Genomic DNA, 16,171 nt, shown 5'->3' with positions numbered 1-16,171 from the left:
CTGATCGAACAATCAATTACACATAAAATAAGCAAGGAAATAGAAGAATTCAAGAGCACCACCAACCGCTCAACCACCAACATTTATAGAAGACTCCACCCAACAACAGCAGAATATGCATCCTTCTCAAGTGCCTACAGAACACACACCAAGACCACACACCGGGTCAAAGTTCTGGAAGGAGGAGACACTCCCAACAAACGTGAAAGAACTGGAATCACAGTGTGTTCTCTGATCAGAATGGAATCAAACTAGAAATCAGTCAGAGAAAGATAACAGGGAAATCCGCAAGCCGTGGAAGTTAAACAACACACTTCTAAATAATCCTTGGGTCAAAGAAGGAGGCTCAGGGCCGGCCCCGTGGCTTAGCGGTTAAGTGCGTGAGCTCCACTGCTGGCGGCCCGGGTTCGGATCCCGGGCGCGCACCGACGCACCGCTTCTCCGGCCATGCTGAGGCAGTGTCCCACATATAGCAACTAGAAGGATGTGCAGCTATGACATACAACTATCTACTGGGGCTATGGGGGCAAAATGAATAAATAAATAAAATTATAAAAAAAAAAAAAAAGAAGGTGGCTCAAGGGAAATTAAAAAATACACTGAAATGAATGAAAACAGAAATACATCGTATTCCAGTTCGTGTGCTGTCACTAACGCAGGGCTGAGAGGGCCATTCACAGTGCGAAGTGTCCACCTTAGCAATGCTGACCTCTGAGGCAAAGTCACCACTCAAGTCTAAGCTCCCAGCTCAAGAACCTAGAAAGGGAAGAGCCAAACAAACCCAAAGCAGAACGAAGAGAATAATAAAGACAAGGGCAGAAATCGATGAAAGTGAAAACAGAAAAACAGAGAAAAAATGAAACAACGAGCTAGTTCTTTGAAAAGATCAATAGAACTGAAAACCTCTATCAAGACGAACAGAGAGAAAAAAGAGAAGGCGCACATTTCCAATATCAGGAAGGAACCTGCTGACACCAGACCAAGGAGTCTACACATCACTCTCCACGCATAAACTGACAGCTTAGATGAAATGAACCAATTCTCTGAAAAACACATACTCCCACAACTTGCCCACTCGGAAACAGAAAGAATGAGTAGCCCTATAACCATTCCGGAAGTCGAATCTGTAATTAAAATACCACTTTCCGGTCACCCACACCAAATCTCCAGGTTCGTGTGGTTTCCCTAAGAATTCTACCAAATGTTCCAAGAACCAACACCAATTCTACACAACCCCTTTAGAAAGTAAGAGGGGGACACTTCTCAGTTCATCTTATGAAGCTAGTACGACCCTGATACCAAAACCAGACAAAGACAGCAAAGAAAAAGGAAACCACAGACCAATACTCCTCATGAAGAGAGATACAAAAATAACACCAAATAAAATTCAGCAATATATAAATAGAATTTTACACCAGGACAAGAAGGGGTTTATTCCAGGGATGTAAGCCTGGGTCAATATTCAAATATCAATCAATATAATCCACTATACTAACAGCCTAAAGAAAATTCACATGATCATATCACTTGAAGCAAAAAAGCTTTGACAAACTTCAACAACCACACATAATAAAAACTCCAGAAAAAGAGGAATTGAGGAGCTTCCTCAACTTGATAAAGAGAATTTAGAAAAACATAAGTGAACACTATCCTAATGGTGGGAGAATGAAGACTTTCCCCCTGAGATGAGGAACAACAAAAGGAGTCTGCTCTCCCCTCTGTGCGGGAAGTCCTAGCCAGCAGGATGAGGCAAGAAAAGGAAATAAAGGCACAGAAATTGGAGAGAAATAAATAAAACTTCTCTTATTTGCACATGGAACCACTGTCTACATAGAAAAATCCAGAGAATTCTATTTGAAAACAAACAAAAAACCCCTCCTTAAACTGATGTGTGACTCCAGCAAGGTCACAGAACACAAAACGAACATACAAAAACCAACTGCATTTGTTATACGAGAAATGAATAGGTTGTCATCAAAATCAAAACTCTAACACTTACAACTGCTCAAACAATGAAGTACTTAGGTATAAATCTAACAAAACGCGTACAGGACTTGTCTACTGAGAACCCCACAATGCCGATGAAGGAGAGGAAAGAAGAAATAAGCCAATGGAGAGGCACATCCATTCACAGAAGGAAAGACACGGATGGTAAAAACGTCTGCACTCTCCACGTTGATATACAAATTCCGACCAAAACCTCAGTAAGACTGTAGATTTGGACAAGACTATTCTAAAATTCACACAGAAAAGCAAAGGGACTAAAATAGCTCAAATCCTTTTGAGAGAGAAGAATAAAATGTGACAAAGCAATCCACCCCATTTCAAGACTTACTGTATAGCTCCAGTAATCAAGACTGTGTGGCACTGGTGTAGAGAAATAGATCGATGGAACAGAATAGAGACCCAGGAACGCACCCGCACATCTGCTCAACCGATTTTTGACAGAAGCAAAAGCAACTCCTCGGAGGAAAGAGAACCCCTAACAAGTGGTGCTGGAGCAACAGGACGTCCACGGGGGAAAATGAACCTCGAGCCAAGGCCCACACCCCACGCCAAATGAGAGCTCACGGACTTACATGCAATGGATCACACCATGGATCCAATGTATCACGGACTAAATGTAAAAGGTGTAACTATATAACTTTTACAAAACACAGAGGAGAAAATCTTTGGGATCTAAGACTAGGCAAAGAGTTCTTAGACTTGACAACAAAAGCACAATCCTTAAAAGGAAAAACTGACCAACCAGACTTAGTCCAAATTAAAAACTTCTGCTCTGCTAAAGACCCTGTTAAAGGGGATGGAAAGACAAGTTCCAGTGCAAAAGGAAATATTTACAAAACAGATACCCAAAAAAGGGCAAGTATCTGGAATGTATAAGAAGCTATCAAAACAACAGTAAAAAAGTAAATGGTTCAATCTGAACTTGGGCAAAAATCATGAAAAGACATCTCACAGAAGAGGATATACAGGGCAGATAAGCACATGAAAAGATGATTCACATCATCAGCCAATAGGGAAATGCAAATGTAAGCCACAATGAGGTATCACCACACACCTATCAGAATGGCTAAAATAAAAACACAGTGATACCAAGCACTGACGAGAATGTGGAAAACGCTGATCATTCACATCGTTCGTGGGAATGTAAGACGGTACAGTCACTCTGGAAATGGATATAACGGTTTCTTAACAACTTTTTATTTATTTATTTTTTCCCCAAAGCCCCAGTAGATAGTTGTATGTCATAGCTGCACATCCTTCTAGTTGCTGTATGTGGGACGCGGCCTCAGCATGGCCGGAGAAGCAGTGCGTAGGTGCGCGCCCGGGATCTGAACCCGGGCCGCCAGCAGCGGAGCGCACGCACTTAACGGCTAAGCCACGGGGCTGGCCCTGGATATAACGGTTTCTTACAAAACGAAATATGCGCTTGCCATACAATCCAACAACTGCATACCTGGGCATTCATCCCAGAGAAATGAAGACTGCAGTTCACACAGAAACCTGCACACAAATGTGTATAGCAGTTTTATGTTGCATACTTATGAGTCCACTGATACGATGCCCTTGAAATGACAACATTTTGGAGATGGAGAACAGATTAGTGGCTGTCAGAGCCTGATGAGAGGGCGGAGGGAAGAGAAGTGGGTGTGGCTGTAAAAGGCACATGAAGAATCCTTCTGGCGAAGCAAATGTCTCGTACTTTGCGTGTCTCAATGTCAATATGCTGGTTGTGACACTGTGCTATATTTCACAAGACCACTTAGTATCAAGAGTACAAGGCGGGGGTGCGGCCCGGTGGCGCAAGCGGTTAGGTGCGCGAGCTCCACTGCAGCGGCCCGGGGTTCGCCGGTTTGGATCCCGGGCACACACTGACACACTGTTTGGCAAGCTATGCTGTGGCGGTGTCCCATATAAAGTGGAGGAAGATGGGCACGGATGTTAGCCCAGGACCAGTCTTCCTCAGCAAAAAAAAAAGAGGAGGATTGGCATCGGATGTTAGCTCAGGGCTGATCTTCCTCACAAAAAAAAAAAAGTACAAGGGATATCTGTTATTTCTTACAACTGCATGTGAATCTACGATTATCTAAAAAGATAAAAAAAAAAAAAACTTTATGTGCACCCATGTTCATAGCTGCATTACTCACAATAGCTAAAAGGTAGAAGCAACCCAAGTGTCCATCAAGAATGAGTGGATAAACAAAATGCATTATATACATGCCATGGAATATTATTCCGCCTTAAAAAGGAAGGAAACCCTGACACACGTCACATCATGGATGAACCTTGAGGACGTTATGCTGAGTGAAATAAGCCAGTCACAAAAACACAAATACTGCTTGATTCTACTTACATGAGCAATCTAGAATAGTCAAGTTCATAGGGAAACTAGAACGGTGGTTTCTAGGGGCTGGGGTTTGGGGGAATGGGGAGTTATGACTTAATGGGTGAGGAGTTTCACTTTGGGATGATGATAACTTGTGGTGATTGGCTACACAACAATGTGATTATACTTAATACTACTGAACACAAAAATACTGCTGTGCATTAAAAATGGTTAACATTGTAAATTTTATGTTATGTATATTTTAGCACAATTAAAAATAAATCTTTTTTAAAACTCTTAAAAAAAATAAGAGCTTCATGACGGTGACTTCTGGTGCACTGGGCCAAAACCATCTTCAACAGACAAAACAGCAGCAATTTATCAAAATCTCTACCGTCTGCTCACTACAGCATTTACAGGAATCTGAGGAAAATCCAAGACGCACCCCCAAGCTCATCAGACACTAAAGTCTGTCATCAGACCCCCGAAAGTGGCAGAGGTGAAGGGCATCAACTTCCAATCAGAATTACAGGCTTCACTTCCTTTGAGACTTCGTGTTTCAACAGCTATCGGAGCAGAGCAGATGCGGAAACTCAGCGGAGCAACAGGCCCGTGGGTCCAGCACTGAAGGAACGGAGACACCCCGGCCTGTACCCCAGTAATCGCTCCCCAAGCTTACAGTCACATCAAATACATGGTGCTGAGGGCAAGCTTGAGGTGCATTTACTGTGTGTCTCTATCCTTCAGACGGTCTCCCGTCTGCCAGGGAACAAGTGACAAAACAGGGCCGCCCCCTCACAGAGCCCACTCTCTCACGGAAGATGACGCTGCAGTGACCACACATCACGGCAGCTGGGGAGAGGAAGACAAATGAGGGGTACGGTTGGAAACCGCAGCCAAAGGCAGAAGCCAGGCTGGGAAGAAGTGAGTGAGGGCACCTGCCAGACCAAGACCAGCCCCATCCATGAGGACGCTGGTGCAGAAACATCAAGGGGGAACGCCAAGGAAACCCCCCAAACACCCAGCAGCGCCCGTGTGATGGCGCTGAGATCACCTGTGTGCTTTCCTCCATTTTCTAGCATTTCTGAAACACATTACTGTGATTATTATGAAACAAAAAATACCCTGGGACGTCAGAGTGGAGAGGTCTCTCTTGTCTCGCAGAGGGGACCCTAGGATGCCAAGAGGATGACGGGGCACTGGAGGGCATTTGTTTCGAGCCATCACTGTCTGTACCAAGGCTCGAAGGTGGCGGTCACACAGCCAGCCCTGTGAGCAGCTGGGACTATGGGGGCAGGAGGAGGGATGGGCGTCCCATCAACTCAGTCTTCCTGTGTTAGTTCTCCAGGCCGGGGCTGAACAGCCTGGGCGGCAGATGGCAAACCGGCCGGGCTCCCGGCAATGCTGCCCTGTAGCTCACGGAGAGGCAAACGAGGGTTCCCAAGGACTCTCGCAGAAATCACTCACCGGGGGCAGCTGAAGGGCGGCCATCTGCTGTGCATCCCTCAAAGTCGCCTCCTGAAGCAGGGGAGTGTCCTGTGGACCTGAAAGAGATGGGACAAGGTATCCATGAAACCCTGGTCTCCTCTCACCTGTCGGAGGGTGACGACGTGGAGACAGACCACCGGGACTTCCCTCACTCCGTTTTCAGACACGACAAGACTCGACGAGGAATGCCCAGCTGGCTCTGCCACCAAGTAGCTATGCGACTGCCCACAGGTGCAGGGACCTCAGCTTTGTCCATCCACAATATGGGGAAAACAAGGGTTAGAGCTCTGGGGAGTTGATGAAGATCACGTGGGACCCCAGGGCCATACACACTTCATACATTTGTAAGTTTATGAACTGCAAAGCTCCATACGAAAGGCTGCCGTCACCATCATGGGTGCCCCTGGAGGAGCATTTAGCACAGTGCCCTCCATCACGTGAACATGTAGGCCGTGGGAGTGGGACCATCTCCCTCTCCCTCACCGTGGGCCTCGGCCACAGCCACTCTGACCTCTCTCTGCTGACCAGCATCGACGCTGCTCAGGCTTCCGTCAGCAGTGAGCCAAACAGCTGTTTCAGAAGGTGCTCCTCTCACAGACTCACACTCGGAAAGCTGCACTTCCGGCTCTCGGTTTAGAGAAAATCCTGGAGGCTGACCCCAGGTCACATGTGAAATCAGCGTCAAAGCTAAGACCGGAGGCCAGGGTCCCTCACCTTTCAGACCTGGGACGCAAAGCTTTCAGCCAACAGCAGGGGTGGCTACCTGGAACAAGAGGCTGGGTGCCAGCTCAGCCAGCGGTGAGATCGGGGGTCCCAGGTGTGAGGCTGCCTCTTCACGCTGCTGCCCGACGCTCAGGCTGAGTGGGCGTGGATTTGAGGAGGAGCGTTTCAATTCTGCTCTTGCACACCTGCCACCTTCTGGGGGATGAACCACAGCCCTCCCCTACTTTTCCACGATAAACGAGTACACAGACACTTTGCAAATCACTTCGGAAAGCTTTGGCCTCTAAACAGAATCTAGCCTTTTGGGAAGATCTTCAAGATCAGGAACCGAATGGCTTTTACTGGAAGCTCATCCCAATGACAAATCACCAGCGTGTTTAAGGTCTTCCTAACAACTACGTCTCCTCACAACTCCCTCGTCCATTTATTATTGCTCAGGGAAAATGGAAGGGCTGACCCTTCTGACCCAAAGCCCCTCCTGGCAGCCGGCTTATCTCAGAGCTTCACAGGGATGCACAAGCCAGGCTGCCACAGTTCGCTCCTCCCCCTCCGCCTGAGGGCACTCTCAGAGCCCGCTCGCTGCGGGCCACCCCTGGCCACCCACCCCTGGCCACCCACGGCGGCACCCCAGGCTGCCTGCACATGCACTGTTATTTAGGGTGAATGGTTGTTTCCCTCATGCCTGTGGTTACGGGCTGAACTGTGTCCCCACCAAATTCACATGTTCAAGTCCTAAATCCCAAGACCTCAGAATGTGACTGTATGTGGAGATGGGGTCTTTCAAGAGGTGATTAAGGTAAAATGAGGTCACCAGGGTGGGCCCTAACCCAACATAACTGTGTCCTTTTTTTTTTTAATAATTTTATTTATTTATTTTTTTCCCCCCAAAGCCCCAGTAGATAGTTGTATGTCATAGCTGCACATCCTTCTAGTTGCTGTATGTGGGACGCAGCCTCAGCATGGCCGGAGAAGCGGTGCGTTGGTGCGCGCCTAGGATCCCAACCCGGGCCGCCAGCAGTGGAGCGCGCGTACTTAACGGGGCCGGCCCCCATGACTGTGTCCTTATAAGGAGAGGAGATGAGGACACAGACACACACACGGGATAGCCGCGTGAGGACACAGTGAGAAGACGGCTGTCTACACACCAAGAAGAGAGGCCTCAGGAGAATCCAGCCCTGCCCACACCTGGATCTCTGACTTCCAGCCTCCAGCACTGTAAGACAATGAACGCCTGTTGTTTCAGACGCCCCAGCTGTGGTGTTGGTCTTGGCGGCCCTAGCTGACTCACACACCTGTCTTGACTTTTAACCACGGAGAGGCTGAAGAGTTTATTTGATTTGTACAGAAGTCAGTATAGTTTCACACAGAGAGAAATTTAATACAGTCGTCCCTCAGTATCCACAGAGTATTGGTTCCTAGACCCCCCGAGGAGACGGAAATCCACAGACGCTCAAGTCCCTTATATAAAATGGTGCAGTAGTTGCACACAACCTAGGCATATCCCCCCTAAATACTATGTAAATGTTGTTACTGTATCGTTTAGGGAATAATAACAAAAAAATTCCGAACGTGTTCAGTACAGACACCACCATTGTAGGCCTTTTGATCCACAGTTGGTTGAATTCTTGGATATGTAACCTCGGATACAGAAGGCCAACTGTACACATTTTGTTTTTTTTTAAACTGAAAAGCATATTACAACGCCCAGGACAACTCCTGCGAATCACAAGAACGCACTCCTGGCCTCCTCACACTCTCTTTTTCCATCTGTAACTACAGCGCAACGTGGCAAGTCCACGGAGCCAAGCTCACACCTCGAAAGCCACTCCTTCAACCTTCGGGCACCACAACAACCCATGATGATGCTTCAACTAAACATCGTAGGGGGTCAGGCCCCTGCTCGGTATGTTATGGGTGTAATCCTCTAGTCCTCAAAAAACCCAACAAGGGTGATGACTATCTCCACTGGGCAGACCAGGAAACTGGTCTGGAGGCTTGGAGGGTTTACAGGCATGCCCCGGTCACAGCTAGCCGGGCCAAAACCACGTGCCTAGAGCCACCAGCGCACTGCAAGCAGGCATTCAGACGTGTCTAGGTGACACTCAGGCCCCAGACCCTCAAGACATCACCCCGGTTCCTCCAAAGCATTTTTTATTTCCTTGCAGGATCACAGCAATCCTGGAGCAGATGTTTAGCTGGGCACTGAGAGGTTCAGAGGGACAAGAGGACTCAGCTCCCCACACAAGCCCTACTGGGACAGCAATGGTGCCAAGCTGCCCCCAACCAACAAAGCCCAGAGATGTGCCCTCAAAGAGATGACATGGTGCAGCTTCAAAGACACCCTCCTACAGCAGAGGCCCCTCGGGTGGACCTGGCACCATGAAGAAGACACTCTCCTGAGATTCTGATAGAATCACTCTAGATAAAGATTAGACCCTGAAAACGGTTCACGGCTCCTCAGCAGACAGGAGACAACTACGCACGCACGTCAGGAGCCCCTGCCAAGCCCAAAGGGCAGATACAAACGCCCCTCCCCCACTCCTTCCGGCCACCTACCTGTGTCCCCACTGAGCTGGCCTGGTAGTCTGCTTGGGAGCCCAGGGCCCTGAGCCAGGGCCATGGGCTGGGCGTCCTGGCTCTTTGCAAGGTCACTATGAGGCTCCGTCGGCAGCTGCTCCTGCTCCTGGTCCGGAGGACCATCCCCATCGTCAATCACCACAGGGTCTTCACAGTGCTTGAGCTGCAATCCCAGAGAGAGCTTTTCAGGCTCAGTGGAGAGGTCCTCGCCCAGAGGAGGGCCAGTGGCTGTGCCAGGATGGGCAACCCCCCTACCCGAGCCTGATGACCACTGACTCCATGGCTGATGGCTAGAGGCTCAGCCCGGGCCTCTGATGGGGTTGTAAATGGGGACGACATAACCGTGCCCCAAATTAGTGCTTTTAGGGAATGGAATCTGCTTTCTTGGGAAACCAAACTCTAGTGTGCACCTAACCAAAGTGTGTAGCTCTGGACAGAATCCTCCTCCCTGGCCAGGGGGCGTGACTCTGCCAAAGCATCTAAGCACAGGGTGGCCACCCTCTCCCTTTCCTGCCCGCCCTCCCAGCCAGCCCAGCCCAGCCACTCTGCTCACCCACTGCCAGGGTCTCCCTGGCTCCCGTTCCAGCACCTCCACCGCAGCAGCAGCCTGATCGCCGCTCTCAGGCTCCTGGGCCCGCACCCAGCCCTGGATCTCCCGGGGCAGGATGGCCAGGAACTGCTCCAGCACCAGCAGCTCCAGGATCTGCTCCTTGGTGTGCCTCTCGGGCCGCAACCAGCCCCGGCACAGGTCCCAGAGCCGGCGCAGGGCCTCCCGGGGGCCTGCCGCCTCTTGGTAGCGGAAACGGCGGAAGAGGCGGCGGGAAGACTCAGGGCTGGGAAGCTCCCCCTGGGGGCTAGGGTTCTCTCCCGGTGGGCTCCTCATCTTCCTGGGCTCCTCACTTTCCTTTGGAGCCAAGACTCGGGGGCACAGGGCTGTGGGCATGATGGGATTTGATGGGGGTCAGCAGCAGAAGACGACCCTATTTCCAAACAGAAATCGCTGGCTTCAATGTTCTGGTCTCCTGCAGTAGTTTTTTGGGGGGTGGTTATGGGGAAAGTGACAAAGCCCACAGAGACCAGCCCTGGGACGTGTGAGAAGTGCCACTGTGGCTGGTCCTTACACAGAAGGAGAAAGAGAAGGACCCCACCCCCAAAAGCATCATTACATGATTCCCTTAAGTGGGTGACCAGACGAACAAGGCAGAAAAGCAGTTGCATTTCAACGTGACACTGGTGTCTCAAGCATCCCAGGAGACCAACGGGGCCACATACAGGAGAGAGACATAATTAACATTCCGTGGTACCTTCGGTGGCCAGGTCCTTCTGGAGAGGACCTGAGATGGACAAGCAGAGCAGGCCGCTATCTTGAGCCTTCAGAGCCAAAGTCACCGTCCTTGCCCTTGAGAGCTTTACAGAATGAGCTGGAAAGACAAAGACAGGGACGCATGGGAGAGCCTTCAAGCAGATCCAGGATGGGACATCCACACTGCTGGTGGCCAGGCCGACTGGAGCTGGACCTGCTGGACCCACACAGAGCCGGTCTGCCCCGCCCCGCCCAGCCAAGTCTGCACCGGGGGCAGGGGACGAAGCAGACAGCCGAGAAGATACTCAGGCGAGAGATGGGGAGAGTCAAAAGCAGCAGCCACATCCTGACTTCACTAGAGAAGAATAACATCAGCTTTCAGATCAGCCTCCGCCCAACTCACTCCAAAGCCTGAATACCATGCTTTAGCACACATTTAAAGATGCCTTGACCTTCAACCTCGCCTCCACCCTCCCCACCCTTATCATCTTCAAACCACAAAGGAGCTCACAGCCCTCCCTCACGCAGAACAGAGGGAGGACGCTCCCAGCACAGCCCCCTCATCGGCAACGCCACCTGCCCAGCGAACACACACAGGGTGACACCAGAGAGTGGCCACTACTCCCAACTGTGGGACCGAGGGAAAGTGAAGGGCAAACGGGACGCTCAGTCCCCTCCCCACCCTCAGGCCCCTGAGACCTCCGGGGCAGGTCACCCACCTCCCCACCTCCTCCACACCCCACCACGCCAGCACCTTAACCTCCAACAGCTCAGTGCCCCCAACGGTCCAATGCCGAATACCGACCTCACTCCCATTCCACAGGAAGACAAGTGAGGCCAGAGGAGCAACAAGGACACTGAATGGCAGTCAGAAAAACCAGGGTCTCTGGATCTCTCTGCTTCCAACGGAACAACAAACACAAACCAGCAGAAGAGGTTCTTCGGTGACAGGAGGGACACACTGCAGCTGGCCCCACCGCGGGACTTCCTTCAGGTTCCTGCATCTGGACCCGGATCTCCAATCTTCCCAGAGCCCAGCCACCACACACCTGCAGGGCCTCTGGTTCCTCAGGTCCGCCCCCAGCTAGGGGACGCGGCCCCACCCTCAGCACTCAGTGTCCGCCGGAGGGCATCCCGCTCTGGGCTCTGCGGATCACCCCTCACCAGACGCCCGCTCCTCTTTGTCACCCTGGCACCTGGCACGCAGCAGGCTCAGGAGTGAGCGATGAATGAACTAACGTTACTCCCAGGAGGCTTCCCGCAGCGGGCGGGGCGTCTTAAAGCAGCTCTGGGAGGAGGGACAGCGCTGGGTGAGCAGAAAGGAAAGCGGAGGGCATTGTAAGCCAGGGAAAGGAGCAAGCTTCTCCTCGCTCCCGCTCGCTCCCGCTTCCCCCACCACACACAGACACCCCCACACACGCCTCCCGGTTAACCGGCTCCCGGCTCCTCACCTCCCAGCCTGGAACTCCTTCCCAGCGTCTAACTCAGATCCCTTCTGCTGCGTCTGAAGTCCAGGGCGGCAGCTCCTCATCCTTCCAGCCCGGGCTCCCGGGCGTCCTTCCCGAGGCGGGTTCTCCGCAGGGCCAGGCTCCGTCCCCGGCTAGCCGAGCCCCCGTCTCCTGCTCATCCGGAAAACCTAGGCTCCGCCTGGGAAGGAAGAAGTGGGAGCAAATGGAGGCGCCTGGGAAACAACACTGGTGTTGCCTTATCCCCCGCGCGCAGATTCACGGCCGCTCGGCTCCGGGAGAGGAGGCGGCCCCCGCGGAGAGCCGGGGCGCGCGGAGCCGGGGCCCGGGGACAGGGGCGCGCGGGGCTGAAGGGCCGGGGGCGCGCGGGGTGTGGGGCCCGGGACCGGGGCCCGGGCGCGCGGAGCTGTGGGGCCGGGGCCCGGGCGCGCGGGCCGCACTCACCCCCGCGGCGCGTCCCCGTTGGCGGGCCGCGCAGGCCTGGCCGCCGCCGGAGCCCGCCGGACGCGGAGGAAAGGAAAGGCCGGAGCCCTCCGCTCCCTCCCCTGGGACACTTCCTGCTCCGCTCTAGGACCGGGGAGGTCTCCGCATCTCAGTGGTTCGCTCCCCCGCCCCCCGGCCGAGGTGTGCGCGGGGTGACATCCGACACCCCCGGCCCGGCCCGCGCGCCCCGCCCCGCCCCGCCCGGCTCCGCGCGCGCCCCCTCGGCGCCGGGCCGGGGGCTTCGTGGACCGCGCCGGGGACGCGCGCACGGGGGGCGCCGGGCGGGGGCGTGGGAGTCGCTGCGGGCAGCCCGGTGGGGGGCTGCTCTCTCGGCTGTTCTCCCCTCCGCCCGCCAGGGTCCTGGGGACGCCCGGAGGGCCGATCTGGGACCGCGGCTGGACGCTGGAATTGGGAGGGGGCGAGAGGGAGGCTCCCGCGCGCTCTGGGCCGCCCCACTCGGAATCCGCCCGAGACCACCCGGCCCGCGCCCGGGCAGGCCCAGCCTCCTCCAGCCCAGACCGCTCCTCTCCGCCCGGCCCGCGGCTGCTGAAGGGCGAGCAGGACCGGAGGAGCGGGGACCCTCCACGCCTCGCCCTCCGTGGGACGCCCATGGTGGCAGCCCGCGCCTCCACGGGGGTAAGCCGGTTTGCGCAGGGTCAGTTAAGAAAGGCTGCCCGCCGCGCCCTCTGGAGCGCACGAAGGGGCTGTGGTTAATCCGGCCCCGAGTGGGGGTCAGGAGCTCTTTGCTCGCTGAAGTGAAGGATGTGGCTCTTCACACAGAGGCAGAGAGAGGGTGAAGTCAAGAGGCAGCGCGGGGCAAGCAGGAATTAGGGCTTCCAGACCCCTGGACAGGGCTTCTTGCCACTGCTCTATGCTGAACACAGCCCAAAGCGCAGGGGGTCTTCCTGGGCCTTCCTTCATCCTCCAAGTTCCAGAGCTGGGAGAAAGCGCAGCGCCCGGTGCTCGAGCAGGTCTGAGTCCCATCAACCCTCCTCCTCCTCCATCTGCCACACGCTGAAGCTGGACTCTCCCGCAGAGGAGACGGCAGAGGACGGTCTCACCTCCCAGAGGGACATCCTACTGCAGATAACTCTGATTTCCTTCAGACCCTGTTTCAAGGGCAAGCACAACAAAACCAATTCCCCCAAAGAAAGGGGCCTGGCGGAGCAGGTGGGGAGAAGGTGGGTGGACTGAGGAGCAGGACCCCTGGGCTGTGTTGCTCTCCTCCTTCCGGGGGCAGGGGTGCGAACAGTCGCTCCTGACTAGGGGAGTTACTGGGAGCCACCGTTTGTCAAATACCTGACTGTGGGGGTGGACCAACGCGAGTCGGGAAGCTCCTTGTGAACAGTGTTGTTCCCCCAAATGAGAGTGAGACACAAGGCACGCCACCTGGAGATCTTACCGGGAGCCTGCGGGTGCCAGGGGGAGCCAGCCCCTTGGGCTTCACTGGACTCTGCGCCAACAGGATTCATGCAGGCCCCCTCCCAGCATCAGCCAGGCGCCTGGCCTGCAGGAGAGGTTCCCCGAGGAGGAATCCAGGATAGCCATGGCAGGTCGGGCTTCGGTGCTTTAGCAGACATCCTGGGGGCCAGACTCTGCGGAGCACCCAGCTGTCGACTGTTGGGACTCAGTGCTCGTAGCTCCACCCAGCGCAGCCCTAAAGCAGGTGAAATACAGACCCCAGAGATGCTAGCACACAGCATCAGGTCAATCCTCCCCACCCCAGCCAGTTCCTTCCCCTGGGCTGACGAGGCCCTGTGCAGCTCTGCTCAGAATATGCCCTGACTTTGGGTTTCTTCTGCATTTTGCTCACCACGTGGGTTGACGCGGAGCCTGTGGGTTAGATCCTGCCTCATCAATTCCTGACCAGGTGATCTCAGACTACTTAACCTTCCTGTGCCTCAGTTTCCTCATCCAGAAAACAGATGATGCTGTCTACCTCATTGGGTGGATGTGTGGGATCATTTAGTCATTCAACAAACGTATACTGAGACCTGCTAAGCACTCACGGTGCTTGGCACCGTTCCAGGTGCGAAGGGTACACCTGTGGACACAGCTGGCTAGTGCGGGAGGAGGGGGTGGGGCAAGCAGTTAGCAGAGTCAATAACACGATCAGCTGTGTTTGAACCATGCTGCAGAAGAGAAGGGAAGGGGAGCAGCGTCACGTAACAGGCGCTGGGGATGGGCTGGCGACTGTCACATTAAAGAAGAGGTCTGGGCAGGCTCCACTGTGACGGTGACATCTGAGAAGGAGTTGATCAAGCTCAGGCCTGGGTGAGAACAGGGTCCCAGGTAGAGGCCACTGCAACGACAGCAAAGGCCCTGAGGGGGCCACAGTGAGGGGGCCAGTGAGCAAGGGGAGGGCATCAGAAAGCTGGGGGGCACTGGAGGCCATGGGAAGGAGCTTTCCTTGTCACCAGATGGGATTGTGTCAGATGCCATGGACGAAGCCCCAGGAAGAGAGCCCTGTGTGTAAACCCTGCTCTCAGCCATCAGCCCTCACACTTTGCGTTTACTCAGTTTATATTACAGTTGCTGGTTGTGTATATTTCTATGAAATGCTTGCTGTGTGCCAGGATTCTTCCATCCTTGGGGAGACCTTGGTGGACAGAAGAGGCTGGCTTCTGGAAGCTGGAAGGGGCATCAGATAATAAATAAGTGACTGTGCGGTGTAATATCATTGGTGATGGACACCAGGTAAAAAATGAAATGAAGCAGGGAAGGGGGGGCCTTCAGGGCAGCCAGGTAGGCCCTCTATGAGGAGTGACATTTGAATGAGAGAGCAGATGGAGAGAGAGCCGTACAGAGGTGCGTGGGAAGAGCATTCCAGCAGAGGGAACAGCGCGTGCAAAGGCTGAGGAGCAGGAGCTTACCCCCCTCGACTCAAGAACAGCGAGAGACAGGGGAGGCTGGAGTGGAGTGACTGTGGATTTTACACTCAGAGGGTTTCAAGTAGGGGCCTGGCCTGATGGGACCTTCATTTTGCCATGACCACTGTGCAGAACAGATTGGAGAGAGAACGAGGAAGCAGAGGCCACGCTAGAAGCAGCCACAGAAATGCAGGCAGGAGATGTTTCCAGAGTGGGCGGTAGAGGCAGAGCTGGCTGGCGTGGCAGAGATTTCCGGTGTGCTGCCGGCGTTACAGAGTGAGAAGCGGCTCTGGTTTGGCCCAAGCTGGGTGACTGGAGGGTCTGGGAGACGGCGAAGCAGTTTCTGGGAAGGGGCTGGGAGACGATGGTGGGCTTTGTACTCTATGGGTCTGAAGTGCCCAAGCACAAGTAGTGATGACCCTCGGGAGAAAGCCGAGGCTGGAGAGGCGTCTGGAGTCAGGCAGGAGCCGGAGCTGAGACCCTGGGATGGACCACTGCAAGGGCAGGAGAGAAGCAGCCTCGCAGAGACTGGGAAGGTGGGGTGTGCTGATGGGGAGGGGCAGGAGGAAGGGGAGAAGGTGGGCGGGGAGCAGCCTCCTAGCCTCAGACAGGCGAGTGTGTCTTAAGAAAGAGGTGGCCGGTGGGGGTCAGTGCTGCTAGGAGATCAGATTAGACGAGACACAGCCCGGCAGCAGCATGCCCTGCCCGTGGGATTGGCAGCCAGGCTGGGGCAGAGGGACGGGCGGGCTGCTGGGCTGGAGCACAGTTTGGAGGGAGAAGGAATGAGGGAGTGGAGACAGCAGAGCGGAGAAAAGTGGCGGTGGGCTGGCAGAGGGAACGTGGGTCCCTTAAAGATGGAGAAATTACCATGTGTGGCTTGAAGGAGGTAGGGCTGGGCGGAGCCAAGCGACTGTGAAGGGAGAGGAGCAGG

General features: G+C 54.1%; 1 protein-coding gene across 4 annotated transcripts in view; it reads right to left on the bottom strand.

The window, feature by feature from the left end:
* Window positions 1-12,054, bottom strand: part of ZNF496 (zinc finger protein 496) — a 32,329-nt gene extending 20,275 nt beyond the window's left edge. The window contains exons 1-6 of one of the 4 annotated variants that reach the window (XM_087430244.1): window positions 11,873-12,054; window positions 11,227-11,727; window positions 10,423-10,539; window positions 9,672-10,098; window positions 9,098-9,281; window positions 5,798-5,874 (exon numbers count right to left, since the gene is read on the bottom strand). In XM_087430244.1, the coding sequence (XP_087286370.1) occupies window positions 5,798-5,874; window positions 9,098-9,281; window positions 9,672-10,061 (651 nt within the window). In that variant the 5' untranslated portion in view covers window positions 10,062-10,098; window positions 10,423-10,539; window positions 11,227-11,727; window positions 11,873-12,054. The remainder of the gene's footprint in view (window positions 1-5,797; window positions 5,875-9,097; window positions 9,282-9,671; window positions 10,099-10,422; window positions 10,540-11,226; window positions 11,728-11,872) is intronic. The other 3 variants (XM_087430245.1, XM_087430246.1, XM_087430247.1) reach the window with 3 other exon arrangements.
* Window positions 12,055-16,171: the final 4,117 nt, after the last annotated feature.

This window comes from Ceratotherium simum, chromosome 4 (genome assembly GCF_057802395.1).
Source record: "Ceratotherium simum simum isolate JZ-2026a chromosome 4, ASM5780239v1, whole genome shotgun sequence".
Classification (NCBI taxonomy): Eukaryota; Metazoa; Chordata; class Mammalia; order Perissodactyla; family Rhinocerotidae; genus Ceratotherium; species Ceratotherium simum.
The sequence above is the reverse complement of the archived record's forward strand: the minus strand, read 5'-3'. Positions and strand labels throughout refer to the sequence as shown.